Source organism: Chiloscyllium plagiosum, unplaced genomic scaffold (assembly GCF_037043375.1).
Source record: "Chiloscyllium plagiosum isolate Xiang-an unplaced genomic scaffold, Cpla_swu_hap1 HiC_scaffold_30, whole genome shotgun sequence".
Lineage (NCBI taxonomy): Eukaryota > Metazoa > Chordata > Chondrichthyes > Orectolobiformes > Hemiscylliidae > Chiloscyllium > Chiloscyllium plagiosum.
Genome location: NW_028270168.1, coordinates 12,952,548 through 12,978,077, shown reverse-complemented (window position 1 = coordinate 12,978,077; position 25,530 = coordinate 12,952,548). Strand labels below are relative to the sequence as shown.

The following is a 25,530-nucleotide window of genomic DNA, read 5'->3' as shown; positions in this document are numbered from 1 at the left end:
ACTTATTTTGCATTATTTATTTCACAGGGTTAGTCTGAAGTACACAGATGGTGTTGGAGTCAGCAAGTGAACAAACTGCAACCGTGTTTCTGAAGGCACAAAACTCCTCTTTTGGGGTTGGCGGGGGGAGGCGCGGGGGGAGTAGGTTCTTATTCTATTGCTAAACGCATAGAAACTGCAAGTAGTGACAATTTTGGGATAAATATTTGTAGGCATGGAGTAAATGGAAGCATCATTATATGCTTGATTTGGAGATGCCAGTGTTGGACTGGGGTGTACAAAATTAAAAATCACACAACACCAGGTTATAGTCCAACAGGTTTAATTGGAAGCACTAGCTTTCGGAGCGACGCTCCTTCATCAGGTGATTGAACCTGATGAAGGAGCAGTGCTCCGAAAGCTAGTGTGCTTCCAATTAAACCTGTTGGACTATAACCTGGTGTTGTGTGATTTTTTAACTTTATCATAGGCTGCAATACTTATCAAACAAATTGGAAGTTTTTATAATTGTGATCCATTGGTTTCAAACTCCATCCAAACAAGAACTATCCTTTATCCCTCATTTTTTTATCCAGCTTTCCCAAAACGCATCTATGTTAGTTGCCTCAAATACTCTGATGGTGAGTTAATTGCCTGGATAAAGAATTTTCCAATCAAGCCACTCCAGGACTTAGAGACCATCTTATATTTTGGGCCCCATGATTTTGTCTTCTCTACAAAGAACATCAGTTAAATTTCTCAGGCTTTTACGTACAGTTTTTCCTCTTCCCTTTTCATTTTGTTCTGGCCTATTAAAGGCACATATGTAATTTTCTGCTGATGAATTGTGGTTTAATGAGCCTGAGTTGCAGCTACATATAAAAATACAAAGTTGCTCCAAATGCCCGGGTCAGGGTCATCATCATCCTTCAGGCAGCCAGTCAGCCTGCATATGGAAGAGTCCATCAGCAACATCGGCCTTTGCTGCACGCTTTACATATCAATTTGCTGTCCTGTCATTCTACTGTTAATGATGTAGGCACTTATGAAATGGAATATGTTACGTTGGGAAAATTTTCCTTTTTGGATCCAAGTAGACCTTTAATAGTAGCATCTGTCATCTGCCCGAGGGCAGGTTCACTGCTCATTTCTTCATACCTGGTGGGCCTACGATTTCCTCTTTAGTTGCTCAGTAGAGCCTACTTTGTTCAACTTCAATGAACCATGCAATTAGGGAAAACAATATGAAGTGGTTTCTCATCATCTTTCCCATATGTGTTTAAAGGAAACACAAGTCCTCTTCCTGAAGGATCTTCCACTTGTAAATAACTGTAGTTCCTCAAAGTTCTGGCTGTTCCATCATTGCCATTGAAAATGTGGTGGATTTTACATTGACCGTGGCTCATAACCCCAAGTATGCCATATGTAGCTGAGCCTAGAGTAGCTCGCAAAAGGGCACAGACAATCATCACTGAGGTCTCAAATGTTAATTTAATGTTTTTATTCACTTGTGGGAAATAGGCATTGCTGGCTGACTGTACCTCTTCGGATAATAATCAATATCATTTGCATGAGGCATTGACTGGGCCTTGATTGAATCCACAGCAGTTCCAAGCAGAAATGAGTTCTCTTGATCTATGAAGTGGTGTACTGAGTGAAATTTCTCAGGGAAGTCAGAGGACTCCTGCAGAAACTGTTCCTTGACACACTGAGTGTGGGGGAAAGATCCGTCTGTCTCACTAGAATTTTCAGACTTCTTTTCCATGAGGTGAAATCCTGGTGAAACTGGGTTCAGTTCCATTTACTGGCTTACTATTAGTAACTACACTAGAAATGTGCCAGAGGAGTCCCCAGAATATAAGGAACAGGAGTGTTCCTTGTTATTTAATTAGATCATAGTGTGTTTGTGCCTCTATTCCATTTAACCACTTTTGCTCTATATATGCAGTTGTCTTTAAACAACAAACATCTAACAGTTTTAATCTTGAACTCTCCAATTTTCCTGGAGAGTTCCAGATTCTTACTACGCTGTCTGTAGAAAAAGTGCTTCCTGAATTGACAGGAGATATGCCCAAGCCAGATGTGAATTCTGGCTCACTCTATTCTCAGAATTTTCAGTTTTTGAACATTCTGTCTAGAGGTATACATTGTAGTTGTATCGAATAGAGGATTGTTTTGAATAGGGAGCATTCGGATGTAAATGCCCTATCTTTTAAGGGCAGTTATATATTCGGTATCATGCCAATACAATAAACATTTATAGATGTATGTTTCTCGCTGAGCTGGAAGGTTCGTTTTCAGACATTTTGTCACCATACTAGGTAACAACATCAGTGAGCCACCAGTGAAGCACTGGTGTTTGTGACCCGCTTTCTAATTATGTGTTTAGTTTTCCTTGGGTTGGTGATGTACTTTCCTATGGGGACATCATTTCCTGTTCTTTTTCTCAGAGGGTGGTAGATGGGGTCTAACTCAATGTGTTTGTTGATAGAGTTCTAGGAATGCCATGCTTTTAGGAATTCTCATTGTATGTCTCTTTTGGGCTTATCCTAGGATGGATGTATTGTCCCAGTCGAAGTGGTGTCCTTCCTCATCTATATGTAAGAATACTAGTGAGAGTAGGTCATGTCTTTTTGTGGCTTGTTGATGTTCATGTATCCTGGTGGCTAGTTTTCTGCCTGTTTGTCCAATGTAGTGTTTGTTACAGTTCTTGCAAGATATTGTGTAAATGACATTAGTTTTGCTTGTTGTCTGTATAGGGTCTTTCAAGTTCATTAGCTGCTGTTTTAGTGTGTTGATCAGTTTGTGGGCTACCATGATGCCAAGAGGTCTGAGTGTTTGGCAGTCATTTCCTAGATGTCTTTGATGTAGGGGAGAGTTGCTAGGGTTTCTGGATGCATTTTGACTGCTTGTTTGGGTTTGTTGCTGAAAAATCGGCAGATTGTGTTCATTGGGTACCGTTTTCTTTGAATATTCTGTATAGGTGATTTTCCTCTGCTCTTCGTAGTTCCTGTGTGCTGCACTATGTAGTGGCTCGTTGAAATAATATTCTAATGCAGTTCATTTGTGGGTGTTGGGATGATTGCTTCTGTGCTTCAGTATTTGGTCAGTATTTGTTGTTTTCCTGTAGACGTTGGTTTGAAGTTCCTATTGGCTGTTCGCTCTACTGCAACATCTAGGAATGGCAGTTTGTTGTTGTTTTCCTCCTCTTTAGTGAATTTTATGCCAGTTTGTTTTATTTAGTGATGACAAAGGTGTCATCCACGTAGCAGACCCAAAGTTGGATGATTGGCAGAGCTGTTTGTTCGAGTCTCTGCATTACTGCTTCTGCTAAGAACCCATACACCAACATACACCAAGCACCACCAACTTCACCACAAGGACAACATCGTCAAGCTAGTGGACCTATGTCTTATCACCCACTTCACTTTCAATAACAAAACCTACAGACAAACCAACGGAACACCCATGGGATTTCAGATATCAGGGTTTTAAGCAGAGGCAGTAATGCAGAGACTTGAACAAACAGTTCTGCCAACCATCCAACCCAAACTTTGGGTCCGCTACGTAGATTACACCTTTGTCAACATTAAATGAAACAAATTAGAGGAAACCTTTAAGACCATCAATAATACCCTTACTGGCATAAAATCCACATAAGAGGAGGAAAGCAACAACAAACTGCCATTCCTAGATGTCACAGTAGAGCAAACAGCCAATGGGGAACTTCAAACCAGTGTCTACAGGAAAACAACACATACGGACCAAATACTGAACTACAGAAGCAATCAGCCCAACAACCACAAACGAAGCTGCATTAGAACATTATTTCAACGAGTCCCCACACACTGCAGCACACAGGAATTACAAAGAGCAGAGAATCATTACCTATACAGTGTATTAAAAAAGAACGGGTACCCAATGAACCCAATCTGCCGATTTCTCAGCAACAAACCCAAACAAGCAGACAAAACACGTCCAGAAACCCTAGCAACTCTCCCCTACATCAAAGACATGTTGGAAATAACTGCCAGACTACTCAGACCTCTTGGCATCATGGTAGCCCACAAACCCACCAACACACTAAAACAGCAGGTAATGAAACTGAAAGACCCTATACTGACAACAAGCAAAACTAATATCATTTACATAATACCTTGCAAGAACTGTAACAAACACTACATTGGACAACAGGCAGAAAACTAGCCACCAGGATACATGAACGTCAACTAGCCACAAAACGACAAGACGCACACTCACTAGTATCCTTATATACTGATGAGGAAGGACACCACTTCGACTGGGACAACAGAAGCCAAACAGTGACACACACGAGAATTCCTAGAAGCATGGCATTCCAACTGGAATTCTATTAACAAACACATTTACCACCCACTGAGAAAAAGAACAGGACATGACATCACCACAGCAAATGACATCACCAACCCAAGGAAACCTAAACACATAAATAGAAAGCCAATCACTAACACCAGTGCTTCACCGGAGGCTCACTCATGATGTTACCTAGTATGGTGATGAAATGTTTGAAAACGAACCTTTCAGCTCAGTGAGCAAACTTACATCCAGAACCTCAACCAGAGCTACAAACCTTCTCAAAATTTCATAAATGCATTGCATAATCCCAACTGTAAGCATTATCAAGAGTTCCACATGCATTTGTGTTCCACATGAACACAAATTAAGAACTTCATCCAAGATGTTCTGAATCTGCAAGAAAGATGCATTAATTGGATTGTATTCATCTAACCACTTAGTTACCGATCAATGAAGTTCAGGGATCACCATAGAGCCATACAGCACACCATGGTGTGAAATGATGAAAAACCTTATCCAGAATCGAAATTTTAACATGATAATATACAGAACAAACAGAAATACCCCACAGTACAATATTTTTTACAATGTGTTAGGAGTATTGCTGGAAAGGCCAACATTTATTGGCCTTGAAAAAGTAGTAGGAGAAAGTGAGGACTGCAGATGCTGGAGAGTCAGATTCGAAAAGCATGGTGCTGGAAAAGCACAGCAGATCACATTCCTGATGAAGGGCTCATGTCCGAAACACCGATTCTCCTGCTCCTCAGATGCTGCCTGACCTGCTGTGCATTTCCAGTGCCACACTTTTTGACTCTTGAGAAAGTAGTGGTGAGCTGCCTTCTTGAAGGTTCACCCACAGTCTTGTTAGGATTGCAGTTCCAGGAGTTTGGCCCAGCAACAGTTAAGGAACTGTGGTCTGTGATTTAGAGAAAAAGTTGCTGGTGATGCTGTTCTCTGCAGTTACTGCCCTTCTAGCTGTTAGAGATCAAATGTACTGTTGAAGGAACCTTGGTGAGTTCCTGTAGCGTATGTGGAGCCAATAGGATGAAAAGGAATTTATTTTTGGCCATTGTAGTCTTTTTTGTAGGATGCTTATGTATTCTCAACTGAGAAGCTCTTTAACTAGAAAAGCACAAACTTGCATTTTCGCAGCTCTGCATAAAGTACATAGTTGCTAGATTCTGTATGATAAACCTGCCAAAATTATTTCAACATATGGCATGGCATGGATATTGCTAGGACTGGGAAAATACTGAAAAACCCAAGAAAGGTGGATGCTTAGTTTTTTTTTTATTTCTCAAAAAATAAAGCTTAGAGGCAAGATTGGATACACTGTTATTAAGCTGCTTGGAACAGGCTGAGGAGAGATTTGATTCAAAGATAGAAAATTGTGAGGGACCTGGATAAAGTGGATGGGGAGGGTCTATTTATCTTACCAGACAGGTCAGTGACAAAGGGACATTGACTTAAAATGATAGGTAGAAGGATTTTGAGGAAATTCTTTTTCATCCACAGGGGCTCAGACATGAAGCAAAGTCATGGATAAAGGATGACTTTAGTATCTTCGTGAGGGGAGAAAATTGTCTCTTTTAGGTTTATTTTTTCATTGTGCAACTGTCCATATTTACTGCTCAGAAAATAAGGTCTCCAGCAAGGTAACAAAGGTAAACTTTGATCTACAGAGAAACAAAGTGGAGGAAAGTCAGATAAGAAACTTATCCACTGAGTTTTTCTGATACACATGTCCTTGGTCGTCACTGAACAGAGATAAAGGTTCATTGTGAGTTTAGATTTTTATAATAATTAATATTTGTTTTGTGATATCAAACTGACTATATCAAGCTTAAGCAGTATTCTGCCACATAAGCTCTTGTTTATTTGATCATGAATTATGTGTATCGCTGGCAGGGCTATCATTTATTGCAGATCCATAACTGCACTTGAGAAGGTGGTGATCAACCTCCTTCTTGAACAGCTGTGGTCTTTGGGTTTAAAACCATCTGCAGTGCTTTGGGAAGGGAGTTCACCCAGGGTGAGTGTAAGAATGATGTGTCTTTTGGGTGGAAACTTACAGGTGATAGTATTATGTGCTGCAGTCGGGCCGTTTGCAAAATGCTGTCCAAGGAATCTTGATGCATTACTGCAGTAAATCTTGCAGATGGTACACACTATTGCCACTGATTGTAGATGGTAAAGCAAGAGAAAGAGGTGGATGGGGTGCCAATCAAAAAGGTTGTTTTATAAAAATGACAAATTCTTATTTCTTAATCTTCTTTCCCTGGAAAGTTGATAATCCAGATGAATGGATTCCATTGAAATGATTGCAGTGTAAACTGGGGAGGGCTAGGATCTGAGTGAGACTTCTAGTTGGTCTTCATTGTGTTTTAATACAATGGACTCATACTTAATAGGAACTGTATTATCTAGGAGGCAGCAGACATCCATCCAAGCATTCTAGGTTGAACCTGAATCCAGGCCCCAAGGAAGATATCAGTGCTTTCACCTGAAGTACCTACACTATTTTTAATCATAAAAACAGAAGTGACATATGTGCTCAGCACTAAAGAACATATAGCAACTACTGCACATTTTACACATGTGCCAGCTTCCCCACTGGCTCAACATATCAAACAGTGAGTAAGAGAGCCACAAAGCCTAGGAACAGCACAAGGATGATTCCTGGTCTAATGTTGTGGCAGAATAGAAAGAAATGAAAAGCTCTGCAGTTGAAGATTCTGTGTTGCTAGTATACATGCAAGGATGGCAGATGACAAGAGGATTGGGGTCTCCTGTGATGACTTGCATGGTGTTAAACAGCTGCCAAAACTAAGAGTCACAGATGCAAAATTCTTACAAGTTGAGATAGTGAAATGCTTGTAGCCCCTGTATGTATCAATGTCCATCAATACTTTCAGAGGAGAAGAAAATATTGGTATGACAACAAATATCACTTTAAAGAAAAACAACCAACTGATTACAAATCTGGAGTAAAATAGCAGCTAAAGCATAAGGAACAGGTTCAAGCGTAGACCATTTGGCCCATTAAGCTTGCACTGCAATTCGATAAGATCCTGGCTGATCTGACTATGGACTCAACTCCATTTCCCATTCTGTTGTTCTGTTGGATATGCCTAATGACTTCAACAGAAATAATTTGCCTTGAAAGATCAGTTAGTTCTTATTTTGCCTTCTGCAATTGAAAGCTGCTTCAGACATTTTATTAAAAAGATTTGCATAAATATTGGAAAGGATTCTGACAGATAGGATATATGACTATTTGGAAAAAACATAGTTTGATTAAAGATATGACTTTGTGAGGGGCAGGTCATGCCTCACAAGTCTTACGAGTTCTTTGAGGATGAGATGAGACAAGTTGATGAAGGCCGAGAAGTGGATATGGTGTATGTGGATTTCAGTAAGGCATTTGATAATATTTCCCAAGGTAGGTTCGTTCAGAAAGTTAGGAGGTATGGGATACAGGGAGGTTCTGCTGTCTGGATACAGAATTGGCTGGCCGAAAGAAGACAGTGAGTTGTAGTATTCTGCCTGGAGGTCGGTGTTCTTGGGCCTCTGCTCTATGTAGTTTTTATAAATGATTTGGATGAAGAAGTGGAAGGGTGGGTTAGTAAATTAGCTGATGACACAAAGGTCGGTGGTGTTGTAGATAGTGTCGAGGGTTGTTGCAGGCTCCAACATAGAAGCATAGAGTCACAGAGATGTACAGCATGGAAACAGACCCTTCGGTCCAACCCGTCCATGCCAACCAGATGTCCCAACCCAATCTAGTCCCACCTGCCAGCACCCGGCCCATATCCCTCCAAACCCTTCCTATTCATATACCCATCCAAATGCCTCTTAATGTTGCAATTGTACCAGCCTCCACCACTTCTGCAGAGCTGGGCTGAGAAGTGACAAAAGGAGTTCAACCTGTATAAATGCTAAGTGATTCATTCTGGGAGGTCAAATTTGAATGCTGAATACAGGATTAAAAACAGGATTCTTGGCAGTGTGAAGGAACTGTGAGATCTTGGGGTCCATGTACATAGATCCCTCAAAGTTGCTACCCAAGTTGATAGGGTTGTTAAAAAGGCGTATGGTGCAGTGGATATTTACCAGGATGCTGCCTGGATTGGAGGGCTTATCTTTTAAAGAAAGGTTGAGGGTGCTAGGGCTTTTCATGCTGGAGAGAAGAAAGAAGAGAGGTGACTTGATAGAGGTATACAAGGTAATGAGAGGCATAGATGGAGTAGATAGCCAGAAACTTTTTCCCAGTGCAGAAATGCCTATTCCGAGAGGTCATAATTTTAAGGTGATTGGAGGAAGGTAAAGAGGGATGTCAGAGGTAAGTTCTTTACGCAGAGAGTGGTGGGTGTGTGGAATGCACTGCCAGCAGTGGTAGTAGCGTCAGAGACATTAGGGACATTTAAGCGACTGCTGGACAAGCACATGGACGGCAGTAAATTGAGGGGTGTGTAGGTTAGGTTGATCTTAGATTACGATAAATACTTGGCACAACATCGTGGGCCAAAGGGCCTGTACTGTGCTGTACTGTTCTATGTTCTAAATCGTATCCAACTGCTGGTTAGGATTTCCTATAATAATCTATATTATATGTAAGAGAATGCAACTGACTAATACTTAACATATGATAGTTATGTGTGGAGAGCATAAACAATAGATTTTGTTAGTTCTGTTGAGGAATTGCATTCCCAGCTATGAACTCACTTTTCCTGAGTCATTGCAAACCAGTATTCTTTGGATTCATTCTGGCTCATATCCTCAGATGTGGTTGATCCAAACTGAAATAGATTTCTCCCTTTCTTGGGAAGTCTGACTTTCAGACACAAAAACATCAATCGAAATTTGTCTTCCTCATCATCTGAGTGATGTAGATCTGCAATAAAAGATGATTTACAATAGCTATTCATTAAATTATACATTTTAGGATGAAAGGATATAAACACACAATTGTATTTTAATGAGTAGACCATGGATGCACAATGCTTTTGCAAACATATTTTGAACACGAACATAAACCTGCAATTCTAATTACATTACTTATCAATGACATTGAAAGCACATCACCAGCTTAAAGGGAAAGCAGAAGGGCTAATCACAGTAACAGCTTTAACACCGACCACAACATATTCACACCAATCAAAATAATCATCAATGATAAGTTGGGCTTTTCACTTAATAGTCAAACAATCATTTTTGCAGAGAGCATCTACTCTTGATGTCTTCAGTGTTTTTTGCCTTCTGCCTTTCTCCTTCAATACAACCCACAAATAACAATTGCAGTAACTGGGATATGGAAACTCAGATGTAATTTCTACAACTTAATCAGGTTCTGAAGGCAGAAAGAAGCACTGGCCAAACCAGATTCATGCTGTAGGGTTATGTGTGGAATTGGGCAGGCTGAAATACGACTAGCTAAGAATGAGAGTAGTTTAGCCTGTAGTAATTACAGCAGTTGAAATATAGGATGATGTCTGCACAGCACAGAGGTAGGAGAATATTTCACTCTCCTCTTCTTCCAGTAAGTGGACATTGTAATCGATAGAGGTGTTTCTGGTGTCAGTGCTCAGTTACTAGAAATCAGAACCAGCACTGCTCGGACTGAAGCTGATTTCAGGAGAGATTCAAACATCTTGTGCTGGGGTCACTTCATCATGTGAGGTTACATGAGTCCTTGTGAAAGATATCAGTGGCATCTCCTGATTGCTGAACGTAAGAAGAAATTCTCGAAGAACCGAAAGAACTTCGGATGCTGTCAATCAGAAACGAAAACAAGTTGCTGGAAAAGCTCAGCAGGTCTCGCAGCATCTGTGAAGAGAAATCAGAGTTAACGTTTCAAAATCAGAGATATCTGTTTTGAGGAAGGGTCACTGGAGCCAAAGCATTAACTCTGATTTCTCTTCACAGATACTGCTAGACTTGCTGAGCTTTTCCAGCAACTTCTGTTTTTAAGTTCTTGAAAAAGTTGCTTATTTGAAATACTGTGCATCATCCCTATAAGATTAAAGGCAGAGTGATTATTTTAAACAGCTGTCAGCGTTCACCCAGAATTTACAACAAATGTCTGAAAGATTAAAGGATACAATTGTAAAAGAGTTCCTACTTGCTATTCAGTATCACTTGAATATGTTTGTGAGTGGAGAGAGTTTATCACTGCCTGGGGTCGCATAAGAAAAATGGTTGTTAGGCAAAGCACTGATGGATAGCCAACACCTATAGAAATGTCCCAACAACAATGACTGCCTTCAGTGAAGGAAACCAGAACGCTGACAAGAAATACTTGGTATTAGCAAAAGGTCCACAGGATAAATATAAATCAGATTTAAATTACGACAACACTGCAACGATTGATCTTTTATGTGGTCCAGATAGAAGAGGATGTAAAAACACACTGACTGCTAATAAAGAAATCTAGAGTGTTGCTTAAAATTAATTTGAAACAGTAGAATGCAAGAACAAAGATTCAACAATCAAAAATAATGTATCAGGCATTATTTCCCACTTTGTGATCAATGTGTGCTATAGGGCTCACCAAGGAAGGTTGTGGAGAGATACTGCAACTGACATAGAGATGATAAGCTGAACGGACTTTGTTATTCATGACTACATTGTGCACTTTTGCATAAGTAAAGATATAACATTTATACAACATCTTTCATGATTTCACAGGAATGAAAAGCGTACTTGGCCAATAGGATACTTTTAAAAGCATTGTCCCTGCTGTAATATTGTATATACAATTTGTACAAAATACAGGGAGTTCCCCAAGGAAAATTATAATTTATTTGCAGTCTGATCTTGGTGAAGAAGCCATGAGAAGCTAAATGGAAGTAGTCATTTGTTTTGAATTGTATGGTCATAATTGCAAATTAAGTCATAGTAAAAGCTTCCAGCTACATTGTCTGAAATTAACAGAACAGGTGAGTAATTCCATTTCAAAGCAGAATGCATATCTGTCAATGGACAGGGAACAGGCACTGATCTTTCTTTTCCTACTTCACAAAAAGAGTGTATTTTTTGTAACAGCTAGTTTGCCAGTTATTTAATTCACAATACGTGACAGCAAAGGATTTTTTAATAACATTTTTACAATCATTTTGGTACTTGTGACACTTTGGAAATTGCTGTAATGCAATGACAATAAGCGTACAATCCTAGTCAATGGAAAGGTCAACTTATGTCTGCCATATAACAGCCAATTGGCTCGAAACTCTGCAGGGGCAAAGATCACCCCTACGGCAGGGACTGTGGCACCTCACTGAATCCAGCCCATTGGTTCATAAGCATGGCTCTTTTTGGCATGCAAAGTAACTCACAGATACCTACAGTTCAGTTATTGGTCAACTAGTGCTCTAAGTGCCAGTGCAGAAACAATGGGCTTTAAGCTTCCTTCAGCACCATAACACTTCTGCGATTATGGGTGAATGTTTCAGCTCTACCCCTTCCAAAAAGCCTTCCTGTTGACCTTCTGGGCTTAGAACTGAGCTTTGTCATGGATGTGTCAAAATTCAGAGAGTCACAACACTGCTAAATCTCCAACACTACAACACCAACTGGACTTCAAAAGCAATTCATTGGTTGACAGCCATTTGAGGTGTCCTGAGACAGTGACGGCACTTGATAATTTTATTTTAACTTTAATCAATTACAACCTGGCAGCATTTAACTATTTTTTAATCTTATAAGTATTTTAGCTCTGATTCGCAAGAACTGGTATCCATCATCTAAATCTGAGTGTTATTCAATCAAATCCCATTTCTTTATCGTTGTATCACACATGTAGTTGTAAGTTTCTCATGGATTCATATTCAGTTTAAGGGAGTTGAATTTATTAAAAGTGAGAGCTGCTCACAAACTGTAGTTTACCGGAATCAGAATTAGAACAACACTAATATAAAAACAACACTAATTTATAACTGGACGTTTGGCTGGAACCTGATGCAGAGACAAAACTAGTCAAGGATGATAACCACCAGCCTCATCAATTTAAATGTCTTTTAACCGTCTTTGGATTAATGCATGTGCAACTTTGGTCACTGCTTGATTGGCACTGATGATTGTGGCTTTCCTATTTACGTTGTATTGTGCAGAAATGATTGGTGCAGATGGCTTTGCTTGTCTGGATTTGCATCATCAGTTCTATGAAACCACCCTTTTCTGATTTCATGCAGCAGTACAGTAGTCCCCCGTACCCGAAGGGGATACGTTCCAAGACTGTGGATAGGTGCGAACCCATTCATTTAAAGGGAAATGTACCTTCCCAGCAGATTCCTAGTCCCTGGTTCTGGAATGTTCCCTTTTATTTGTTTGAGCTGCGGTGAACCGCGGGTAACTGAAATCATGGTAACCGGACCCGCAGATACAGGGGTTGCCCTGTACTTAAAACAACTAGAAATGCAGAAAAAGAGAGATCAAAATTGTACTTCAATGTGCTGATCTTGCTGATAATTAACAACTCTTCAACCAAATTAGCAATCGATGTGGAAATAAATAAGACTATAATGTTGATTTTTGGTTATCAAAAACACATTACGGTAAATTTCTAAATTCCACAGATAATTTCAGTTGGAAGACCCTTGGGCAGAGATAAGACTTCAACACTAAAGTGCTGACTGCATTGAGTGGTGCTCTTATATCAAGTTGGATCCCCTCACTATTAGCATAAGACTGCTGAAATTGCTGTGAAGTTTTTTTCCAAAATCTGCTAGATTGAACTATCAACAGTCAATTGCTAAACTATACAAACAGTATACATGGAGCTATCAGTTCAATTCGCAAATTATGTCAGAGTTAATTATTCCCCTCACTTTTATCTTGAATGCCAGACAATTTGCAAAGAACTTTCATTTCCTGAGTCTGGAGAATGTAATACATTCTGTTCACTCACCATGTTCTAAAAAAAAGCAGCTACTACTGTTAAATAGCCTCTGCAGTAGCACTGGTCAGTTAAAAGAAACTTGAGCTCTCATGCACAGCTTCTCCAACTTGGTTGATCAAAATGTAATTTCTCTAGCGGGTTCAACCTCTGCTCAGATCTTCAGTTCAAAGAGCTGTCTGCTAATAATGAATATCCCATAATCATTTATATTGATGATAAAAATGTATTATTTAGAGAAATATAAAACCAAGAAGAAAATATTTGCACGCTACTTTCTTTGAACAACAATCAGGCTATGGCTGATGAGTGACAAGTAACATTCATGCCACACAAATTTCAGACAATGATACCTTCAACAAGAGAAAATTTAGTCATCATCCCACTCACCTTTATATTGGCTGAATCCCTTACCTTGACATATATGCATTGGGTTTGGGGAGTGTGCTGGTGTGACTATTGACCAGAAACTGAACTGGACCAGTCATACAAACACTATGGTTGAGCATTGCAGAGGCTGGCAAATATGCAATAGGTTACTCACCTCCTTGCTCTCTGAAGCCAATCTACTATGTACAAGGAAGAAGTCAGGAATGTGATGGAATACTAGAAAGAGCAAATTACTGCAGATGATGGAATCTGTACTGAAAACAGAAAATGCTGGAGTTCACAGGGGATCAGGCAGCATCCATGGAAAGAAAGCAAGCTAATGTTTCAGGTCTAGATGCCTCTTCATCATTTTTGTTTTCAGTGTGATGGAATACTCTCCACTTGCCTGGATGGATGCAGCTTTAACAACATTCAAGAAGCTCAACACCATCCAGAACAAAGTAGTCCACTTGGCAGGCAACCCCCCCATTCAACAAACCAAACATTTGTTCTCTCCGCCACCGATGCACAGTGGGCTGCAACGACTGGAAGTAGAGCCTAGCAAGGAAGACAGGAGAGCAACAATGGCAGGAGTTTCTGGGTGTAATTGAGGATACAGTGCAGAGGTTCATCCAAAAGAAAAGAAAGATTATTTGGGGGGGGGGGGGGGTGCAAGGGGGAGGAATTAGACAGCTATGGCTGACAAAGAAAGTCAGGAAATGTATCAAAGAAAAAGAGACAGCCTATAAAGTGGCCAAGAGCACTGGGAAATCAGAAGATTGGGAAGACTACAAAAACCAACAGGGGATAACAAAGAGAGAAATAAGGAAGGAGAGGATCAAATATGAAGGTAGGCTAGCCAGTAATATTAGAAATGATAGTAAAAGTTTCTTTCAATACATAAGAAACAAATGAAAGGCAAAAGTAGACATTGGGCTGCTCCAAATTGATGCAGCAAGGCTAGTGCGGGGAGAGAAGGAAATAGCTGAAGAACTTAATAAGTACTTTGTGTCAATCTTCACAGTGGAAGACAGGAGTAATATCCCAACAATTAAGAAGAGTTAGGAGGCAGAGTTGAGTATGGTAGCCATTACAAAAGAGAAAGTGCTAGAAAAGCTAAAGGTCTAAAAATTGATAAATCTCCTGACCCCAATGAGCTACATCCTAGAGTTCTGAGGGAGGTGGCTGAGGAAATAGCGGAGGCGCCGGTTTTGATCTTTCAAAAATCCTTGGAATCGGGGAAAGTCACAAATGATTGGAAAATTGCTGTTGTAACCCCCTTGTTCAAGAAAGGATCAAGACAAAAGATGGAAAATTATAGGTCGATCAGCCTAACCTCGGTTGATGGTAAAATTCTCGAATGCATCATTAAGGATGAGATTTCTAAATTCTTGGAAGTGCAAGGTTGGATTAGAACAAGTCAGCATGGATTTAATAAGGGGAGGTTATGCCTGACAAGCCTGCTAGAATTCTTTGAAGACATAACAAGTAGGTTAGACCATGGAAACCCGGTGGATGTTATCTATCTAGACTTCCAAAAGGCCTTTGATAATGTGCCTCACAGGAGGCTGCTGAGGAAGGTGAGGGCACATGTTGTTCGAGGTGAGCTACTGGCATGGATTGAGAATTGGCTGTCTGACAGAAGGCAGAGAGTTGGCAGCCGGTGACAAGTGGTGTCCCGCAGTGTTCAGTGTTGGGGCCGTAGCTATTCACTTTATATATTAATGATCTGGATGAAGGGACTGGGGCATACTGGCGAAGTTTGCCGATGATATGAAGTTAGGTGGACAGGCAGGTAGTCCTAAGATTTAGACAGTTTAGGAGAGTGGTCCAGGAAATGGCTGATGAAATTCAAATGCAAGGTCTTGCTCTTTGGAAAAAAGAATACAGGCATGGACTATTTTCTAAACGGTGAGAAAATTCAGAAAGCCAAAGTACAAAGGAATCTGGGAGTGCTAATCCAAGAATCTCTAAAGGTTAACTTGCAGGTTGAGTCTGTGACTAAGAAAGTGAATGTAATGTTGTCATTTATCTCAAGAGGGTTGGAATATAAAAGCAGCGATGTCCTTCTGAGACTTTATAAAGCTTTTGTTAGGCCCCATTTAGAATACTGTGTCTAATTTTGGGTCCCACACCTCAGGAAGGACATACTGGCACTGCAGCATGCCCAGCGGAGATTCACACAGATGATTCCTGGAATGGTAGGCCTAACATACGATGAACGGCTGAGGATCATGGGATTGTATTAATTAGAGTTTAGAAGGTTGAGGGGAGATCTCATAGAAACTTACAAGATAATGCATGGCTTAGAAAGGATGGACTCTGGGAAGTTGTTTTCGTTAGATGAGGAGACTAGGACCCGTGGGCACAACCTTAGAATTAGGGGGGGTCAATTTAGAACGGAAATGAGGAGACATTTCTTCAGCCAGAGAGTGGTGGGCCTGTGGAATTCATTGCCATGTAGCGCAGTGGAGGCTGGGAGGTTAAATGTCTTCAAGGTAGAGATTGATAAATTCTTGATCTCGCAAGGAATTAAGGGCTACGAGGAGAGCGTGGAGTTGAAATGCCTATCAGCCATGATTAAATGGTGGAGTGGACTCGATGGGCCGAATGGCCTTACTTCCATGCCTATGTCTTATAGTCTTATGATGCACTGCAGCAACTCATTAAGACTCCTTCAAAAGAACCTCCAAATTCTCTGACCTCTACTATCTGGAAGGACAAGGACAGTAGATATATGGGAATACCCTCAGCAATTTTCCCTCTAAGCCACACAACATCCTGATTTGGAACTACATCTTTGTTCTTTTACTGTCAATGGGTAAAAATCCTGGAACTCCACTCCCAACAGTACTTACATGGACTGCAATAGTTGGAGAAGACAGCTCACCATAACCTTCATAAGAACAATAATGGATAGGCAATAAATGCTGGCCTGCCAGCAATTCTCACATACTTCGACAGAATAAAGTATCTTCATGGTCATTAAGTAAAATTTGCGTAGTTGGTCATCAGTATTGCTGTAAAATCCCACAGAATTGTATTATCAAATGTACCGAAATATTATGAGATCAATTAATAACAAATAATGTTTATGATGGTTCTCTAACACCTAGAGTGGCTATGCTTTCCAATGTTAGATAAAGTTGGTTTTGTTGTTAAAAGTAGTGTACAACTAAGTCACACCATATAGGAAGCATCTAATTTGATGTTGGGTAAACAATTTTAAGCAGGGAGCTTGCTGTAAAAGTATTACAACTGGTTTAGCGTTTCTGAGTTACAGATAGCAACAACATTTTTCTCAGATTTTTGCATCAGCTCAGCATCTAGTAATAGCTGCTGAAGTAAACGTGTGTAGACGTTGAGTGAGGGACAGGTTCAGGTTTAGCATTAATACCTTATCTCTAGTTGCCCCAACAGGTTGAGCAAGACAGAGAATATTGAAATCTATTGAGAAGAACACTGTTGCAGGGTTATCAAATGGCATTTAATTTCTATTGCATGAATTGGTCTGGTATGGGACAGGAGGAGAAAGTAAGGGCTGCAGATGCTGGAGATCAGAGCTGAAAATGTGTTGCTGGAAAAGCGCAGCAGGTCAGGCAGCATCCAAGGAACAGGAGAATCGACGTTTCGGGCATAAGCCCTTCATCAGGAATGAGGAAAGTGTGTCCAGCAGGCTAAGATAAAAGGTAGGGAGGAGGGACTTGGGGGAGGGGCGTTGGAAATGCGATAGGTGGAGGGAGGTCAAGGTGAGGGTGATAGGTCAGAGTGGGGTGGGGGCGGAGAGGTCAGGAAGAAGATTGCAGGTTAGGAAGGCGGTGCTGAGTTCGAGGGATTTGACTGAGACAAGGTGGGGGGAGGGGAAATGAGGAAACTGGTGAAATCTGAGTTCATCCCTTGTGGTTGGAGGGTTCCCAGGCTGAAGATGAGGCGCTCTTCCTCCAACCGTCGTGTTGCCATGGTCTGGCGATGGAGGAGTCCAAGGACCTGCATGTCCTTTCTGGAGTGGGAGGGGGAGTTAAAGTGTTGGGCTACGGGGTGGTTGGGTTGGTTGTTCCGGGTTGGCCCGGACCAACCAATCCAACCACCTCGTAGCCCAACAATTTAACTCCCCCTCCCACTCCACCAAGGACATGCAGGTCCTTGGACTCCTCCATCGCCAGACCATGGCAACACGACGGTTGGAGCAAGAGCGCCTCATCTTCAGCCTGGGAACCCTCCAACCACAAGGGATGAACTCAGATTTCTCTAGTTTCCTCATTTCCCCTCCCCCCACCTTGTCTCAGTCAAATCCCTCGAACTCAGCACCGCCTTCCTAACCTGCAATCTTCTTCCTGACCTCTCCGCACCCACCGCACTCCGGCCTATCACCCTCACCTTGACCTCCCTCCACCTATCGCATTTCCAACGCCCCTCCCTCATGTCCCTCCTCCCTACCTTTTATCTTAGCCTGCTGGACACACTTTCCTCATTCCTGAAGAAGGGCTTATGCCCGAAACAACGATTCTCCTGTTCCTGGTATGGGACAAACAATTTCAGAGAAGACTAAATGATTTTGCATGATTCAGACCACAGCTAGAGCACTGTGAGCAGTTTTGAGCCCCTTAGCTAAGGAAAGATGTACTGGAATTGGAGGCAGACCAGAGAAGGTTTACTAGGCTCATACAGGCATGGAGGGACTGCTTTATGAAGAGAGATTGAGTAGACTGGGCATGTACTCATTGGAATTTAGAAGAATGAGAGGTAATCTTATTGAAACATACAGGTTTTAAGGAGGCCTGACAGGCAGATGCAGAAATTTGTTTTCCCTCATAGAAGAGTCCACGACCAGAGGGCATAATCTCAGAATAAGGGGGTCACACATTTAAGGCATGAGGAGGAATTTCTTCTCTCAGAGAAAAAAAACTGTGGATAGCTGCAACACAAAGGGATTTGCGGGTACTTTTGCCCCATACACAGAAAGCTAGCACATAGGTGCAGCAGGTAATCAGGAAGGCGAATGGAATGTTGGCCCTTATTTTAAGAGGGTTGGGGTATAAGAGCAGAGAAATCTCACTGCAACTGTATAAGGAGCTGGTGAGACCATATCTGGAGTATTGTGAGAACGTATGTTCTCTTATTTAAGAAAAGTTAACATTTCATTGGACACAGTTCAGAAAAAGTTAACAAGGATGATTCCTGGTATGAAGGGATTGTTTTATGAGCAAAAGCTAAACAGGTTGGGACTCTACTCACTGGAGTTTAGAACAGTTGATCTGATTGAAACGTATTGGAGTCTGAGAGTGCTGAGCAGAATAAATGCTCGCCATAGAGCAATAGGGGCAAAGTCCTTGTATGTATTTATGGTTGAAATAGATTCTTGATCATCAAGGGTTACAAGAAAGGACATGAAAGTGGATGTGAGGAATATTGGATCAGCCATGATTCTACTGAATAGACTCAAGGCACCAAACAGACTACTCCAGTTCCTTATGAGCTGCCAGAGGAAGTGGTGGAGGCTGGTACAATTGCAACATTTAAGAGGCATTTGGATGGGTATATGAATAGGAAGGGTTTGGAGGGATATGGGCCGGGTGTTGGCAGGTGGGACTAGATTGGGTTGGGATATCTAGTCGGCATGGACAGGTTGGATCGAAGGATCTGTTTCCATGCTGTACATCTCTATGACTCTATAACAGTTGTCAGGTTTGGGAGGGAAAGGAAAAAGGAAGGTCAAAATTGGAAGAAAGAAATATTTTTTACTTTAGCAAAGTGACTACAAAATTAATTGCAACTTTTCAATTGATGTACTTTTTTTAAGAGACTCATCAAATCCCTACAGTGGAGAACAAGGCCATTCAGCCCATGGAGTCTACACTGACCCTCTGAAGAGCACCCCACAGACATTCAGTCACTTACCATATCCCATAACCTCACATTTACTATATCCAACTGCTCTACACATCTCTGAACACCATGGATAATGTAGCATGGCAAATCCACCTAATTGGTACATCTTTGGTGTATGGAAGGAAACCACAGCACCTGGAGGAAACCCACATAGATATGGAGAGAACATGCAAACTCCACATCGACAGTTGCCAAGGTTGGAATTGAACCTGGGTCCCTGGCACTGTGAAGTAGCAGTACTAATCATTGAGACATGGTGCTACCCATAATAGAGTTTTATTAAATGTTTCTTTTCAAATAATAATCCAAGTTCATCTCTTCCTAAATACCATATATGATCTAGAAAATCAATGTAAACATGTTCTCCAGAGGTCATTTCCCTGTCATTTGTTAGTACGGAACTTGATTTTTGTTGACACACATTGTCCGTCTTTTATCTTTACCTTGATGAGTGCAAGTGAAACACTTCGACAAAACACTTTAACAAAACATGTCTTTTTTCACCAATACAATGTTACATTTGAAACACATTTTTGCAAGGTCTTAGGCAGTTTGTTGCAGTGAGTGAGAAGCATTCACATTGAAGGATAGTTTCCACTGCAACAATGAAATAATTAAGAACTGATGAAAACACATTTGAAGAAAGTTTCATTAATGTAGTTAATATGATATTTCAATGGCTTTAATGCTGGTTCATTCATGAGTCTATCAATGTCATGGTGTGTGAGCTTAAGGTGCCAAGTTTATGCTTTAGTAGTTCAAGGTTAATTATAATTTTCAAGTATTTGATTTTCCCATTTAAAGCAAATGGTTCTTTTTTAAAAGTTGGTTGATCTTAGTATTGCCTTCAAAATGGGAAGTCTCTTTTCATGAATTCTGTTCTATAATTTTCAATCTAATTCCTTTAATAATAGTGTTGTTCTCATGAACTTCTAAAATCTCAATCAGTACAGTAATGGGAAGAGAAGGGAGATCTCTTCCAGAGAGTTATGGTTGTGTGGAATGCTCTTTCGCAGAGGGCAGTGGAGGTCCAGTCTCTGGATTCATTTAAGAAAGAGCTGGATAGAGCTCTCAAGGATAGTGGAATCAAGGGTTATGGAGATAAGGCAGGAACAGAATACTGATTAAGGATGATCAGCCATGATCATATTGAATGGTGGTGCAGGCGCGAAGGGCAGAATGGCCTACTCCTGCACCTATTGTCTACTGTCTATTGTCTATTATCATATCTTTTGGGATTACAGTTTGATGACATGTTTGGTAATTTAAGTTCTTTTTAACGTTAAAGAACTGCAGCTGACAGCAAATTCATGATTATCTTGTTTTCTTATAAATAATTTTTAAATCAATCAGTCTGGATATGTTTTAACACACCTTTAATGCAAAACGGATTGAACCCTGACCTATTAAACACAGGTAGGGACACCGTCACTGCACCAAAGATCCACCAATATGTTGTAATAACATCTCATGTGTTACAGCAGAAAGCAGCAATTTTTTCTTTTTGGCATTAATGAAATTACAAATCAGAGGATAGCTTAGCTGCAGTTAATCCTGTTCAAATGACACTACTTTTCATCACTCCTACAGCTACAACTATTTCACTTTGCTAATAGCTGATAGAAATGAAAAGAGGTAGAAATGTAAATGGTTGTGAGTAGGACATGGGGCCTTCTCACCTTCTCTAGTGTATTTCATCTCAATTTTTAAAAACTGAAAAGAGAAACGATAGGAAACTGTTGGGCAGCATAGTGGCTCAGTCGTTAGCACTGCTGCCTCACAGTGCCAGGGACCCAAGTTTGATTCCTGCCTTGGGTGACTGTGTGGAGTTGCACATTCTCTCTGCGTCTGTGTGGGTTTCCTCCAGGTGCTCTAGTTTGTTCCCACAGTCCAAAGATGTGCAGGTTAGATGGTTTAACTATACTAAATTGCCCCATAGTGTCCAGGGATGTGGTGGGTTATACCCACATACCAAGTGATCTCGAAGCATCTCATTAAGGGTTAAGCACTTACACCATCACATGTTTCTGCCAGTCATACAAACCTAGTCAAAAACAATGCCTTCCTTTCATATAAGGTTCCAACAAGTCAAGCTTCCCAAACAAAGGCATGATGAAAGAAATGCTTACTTCAACTCAAAGACAACTGTTGCAAGTGAGTTTCTTCAGGAACTTGCTTTGTTGTCATCACCACTGAAATAACTCCACAGAGGTCGGTATCACACACCAAGACACCCTTTATTTATATGTGAACTTGACTTTGGTACTGCCTCTTCAGAGTCAGCTATCAGAGTGCCAGAATCTCTGACTCTGTTCTTTTTATCTGTCAGCCAGGACTCCCTGATTGGACTAGATTAACAGCCCCAATCAGAAATTCATATTCTATGACATTCAACTGGGTGAACCTTATTACAACCACGAAAGTGTACATTACTAATTTGAACTTCAATGTAATGAGTATGATCAAAAAGTTCATGGATAGAACATAGAACATTACAGTGCAGTACAGCCCCTTCGGCCCTTGATGTTGCGCTGCCCTGTGAAACCAATCTAACCTAAACTATGTCATTCTTGTCCATATGCCTATCCAATGACCATTTAAATGCCCATAAAGTTGGCGAGTCTACAACTGTTGCAGGCAGTGCGTTCCACGCCCCTATTACTCAGAGTAAAGAAAGTACCTCTGACATCTTTTCTGAAGAAGGGCTTATGCCCGAAACGTCGATTCCCCTGTTCCTTGGATGCTGCCTGACCTGCTGCGCTTTTCCAGCAACACATTTTCAGCTCTACCTCTGACATCTGTCCTATATCTATCACCCCTCAATTTGAAGCTATGCCCCCACGTGCTAGCCATCACAATGGCTCCCACTGTCCACCTCATCTAACTCGCTGACTATCTTATATTTCTCAATTAAGTCAACTCTCAACCTCCTCTCTAACGAAAACAGTCTCAAGTCCCTCAACCTTTCTTGGTAAGGCTTTCCCTCTATACCAGCCGACATCCTAGTAAATCACCTCTGAACCCTTTCCAAAGCTTCCACATGCTTCCTATAATGTGATGACCAGAACTACATGCAATACTCCATGTGCGGCTGCAGCAGAGTTTTGTACAGCTGCAGCATGACCTCATGGTTCTGAAATTCAACCCCTCTACCAATAAAAGCTAACACTCCGTATGCCTTCTTAACAGCTCTATCAACTTGGCCGGCAACTTTAAGGGATCTATGTTAATGGACACCGAGATCTCTCTGCTCATCTACACTACCAAGAATCTTACCGTTTGCCCAGGACTCTACATTCCTGTTTCTCCTTCTAAAGTGAATCAACTCACACTTTTCCACATTAGACTCCATTTGTCACCTCTCAGCCCAATTCTGCAGCTTATCTATGTCCCTCTGTAACCTACAACATCCTTTGGCACTATTCACAACTGTACTGACCTTATTGAAAACTGGAAGGGTGGTAAATAGTGAAGACTCATAGAGTCATACAGACGTACAGCATGAAAACTGACCCTTTGGTCCAACCCGTCCATGCCGACCAGATATCCCAACCCAATCTAGTCCCATCTGCCAGCACACGGCCCATAACCCTCCAAAACCTTCCTATTCATATACTCATCCAAATGCCCCTTAAATGTTGTAATTGTACCAGCCTCCACCACTTCCTCAGGCAGTTCATTCCATACACGTACCATCCTCTGTGTGAAAACATTGCCCCTTAGGTCTCTTTTATATCTTTCCCCTCTCACCCTAAACCTATGCCCTCCAGTTCTGGTCTCCCCGACCCCAGGGAAAAGACTTTGTCTATTTACCCTATCCATGCCCCTCATAATTTTGTAAACCTCTATAAGGTCACTCCTCAGCCTCCGATGCTCCAGGGAAAACAGCCCCAGCCAGTTCAGCCTCTCCCTATAGCTCAAATCCTCCAATCCTGGCAACATCCTTGTAAATCTTTTCTGAACCGTTTCAGGTTTCACAACATCTTTCCGATAAGAAGGAGACCAGAATTGCATGCAATATTCCATTGAGTGGCCTAACCAATGTCTTGTACAGCCGCAACAAGACCTCCCAACTCCTGTACTCAATACTCTGACCAATAAAGGAAAGCATACCAAACACCTTCTTCACTATCCTATCTACCTGCAACTCCACTTTCAAGGAGCTATGAACCTGCACTCCAAGGTCTCTTTGTTCAGCAATACTCCCTAGGACCTTACCATTAAATGTATAGATCCTGCTAAGATTTGCTTTCCCAAAATGCAGCACCTCGCATTTATCTGAATTAAACTCCATCTGCCACGTCTCAGCGCATTGGCCCATATGGTTCAGATCCTGTTGTAATCTGGGGTAACCCTCTTCGCTGTCCACTACACCTCCAATTTTGGTGCCATCTGCAAACTTACTAACTGTACCTCTTATGCTCGCATCCAAATCATTTATGTAAATGCCAAAAAGTAGAGGGCCCAGCACCGATCCTTGTGGCACTCCACTGGTCACAGGCCTCCAATCTGAAAAACAACCCTCCACCACCACCCTCTGTCTTCTACCTTTGAGCCAGTTCTGTATCCAAATGGCTAGTTCTCCCTGTATTCCATGAGATCTAACATTGCTAATCAGTCTCCCATGGGGAACCTTGTCAAACGCCTTACTGAATTCCATATATATCAAATCTACCACTCTGCCCTCATCAATCTTCTTTTTTACTTCTTCAAAAAGCTCAAATCAAGTTTGTGAGACATGATTTCCCACGCACAAAGCCATGTTGACTATCCCGAATCAGTCCTTGCCTTTCCAAATACAGGTACATCCTGTCCCTCAGGATTCCCTCCAACAACTTGCCCACCACAGAGATCAGGCTCACCGGTTTATAGTTCCCTGGCTTGTCTTAAACAGTGGCACCACGTTTGCCAATCTCCAGTCTTCCGGCACCTTACCTGTGACTATTGATGATATAAATATCTCAGCAAGAGGCCCAGCAAGCACTTCTCTAGCTTCCCACAGAGTTCTCGGGTACCCCTGATCCGGTCCTAGGGATTTATCCACCTTTAACCGTTTCAAGACATCCAGCACTTCCTCCTCTGTAATCTGGACATTTTGCAAGATGTCACCATTTATTTTCCTACAGTCTATATCTTCCATATCCTTTTCCACAGTAAATACTGATGCAAAATATTCATGATTGGTTGATTTGTCTCACTCTGTGCTATAAATGTAGGTCAGTCTGTAAATCTAAATATATAAACAATAGTTCAAAATAAGGCTCAGCATCACCATCCGTACATTTTCAACACATCTAAGGATGGTCAGTTATTGCAACTAAGCTAAAATTGACCATATTTTAAGAACAAATAACAAATAGAAGAGATGACAATGTTTTTTATATTTTTAAGCACTTATTGAAGTAAAACAGGTGTCACTTTGAACATTTTTAATTTCTATATTGATTGGAGTCTGTTAATCAACATTGGAATGTTTATGTAAATAATTGTGTGAACTGGAATATTTTCAGTTTTTGCTTTGGTAGTGTCCCTTTATTAGCATATAATTCTCACTACTTGGCAATGATTCTCCATTTTGCAAGATAGATCTAGGGCAAGCATGTTGGGTGGTCCCCAACTTGATGCCCACTAACTACAATGTTCACTGGATCACAAACCAATCAACTTATAAACTGACCAATAAATTTCTCAGCCTATGGCAAGCCTTGACAGTGGAGTCCTCCCTCAGTAGATGGTGGCAGCCAATCAGAGGCCACTGGTCAATGCTTAAGTCTTCATGGAATCAATGGCAAGAAGGTGTGGGATATAAATGAATTAATGTTATTTCTGCAAGTATAAATTCTGATACAGAACAGGAATGTGAAAATACATATTCAGCAAAAAGAAAGGATATGTTAGCATGAGACGTGAATACAGAACAATGGTGGATATATGGGCAAACAGGAAAGCATCTGTTTCCCCCTTACACGGGGACACAGGAACAAACCCTACTCAAAGAGGTCAAAGTGGCCTCTGGATGGAAATAGATGCTGATAGAAGAAAAGATATGCCTAATCAATAATCTA

General features: G+C 41.1%; 1 protein-coding gene across 11 annotated transcripts in view; it reads right to left on the bottom strand.

Annotated features, from left to right (window-relative positions):
- LOC122563525 (oxidation resistance protein 1) overlaps positions 1-25,530 on the bottom strand; it is a 116,431-nt gene that overhangs the window by 26,793 nt on the left and 64,108 nt on the right. For all 11 annotated transcript variants that reach the window (XM_087976752.1, XM_087976742.1, XM_087976746.1 and 8 more), the window contains one exon: positions 9,040-9,208. In XM_087976752.1, coding sequence (XP_087832878.1) covers positions 9,040-9,208 — 169 coding nt within the window. The remainder of the gene's footprint in view (positions 1-9,039; positions 9,209-25,530) is intronic.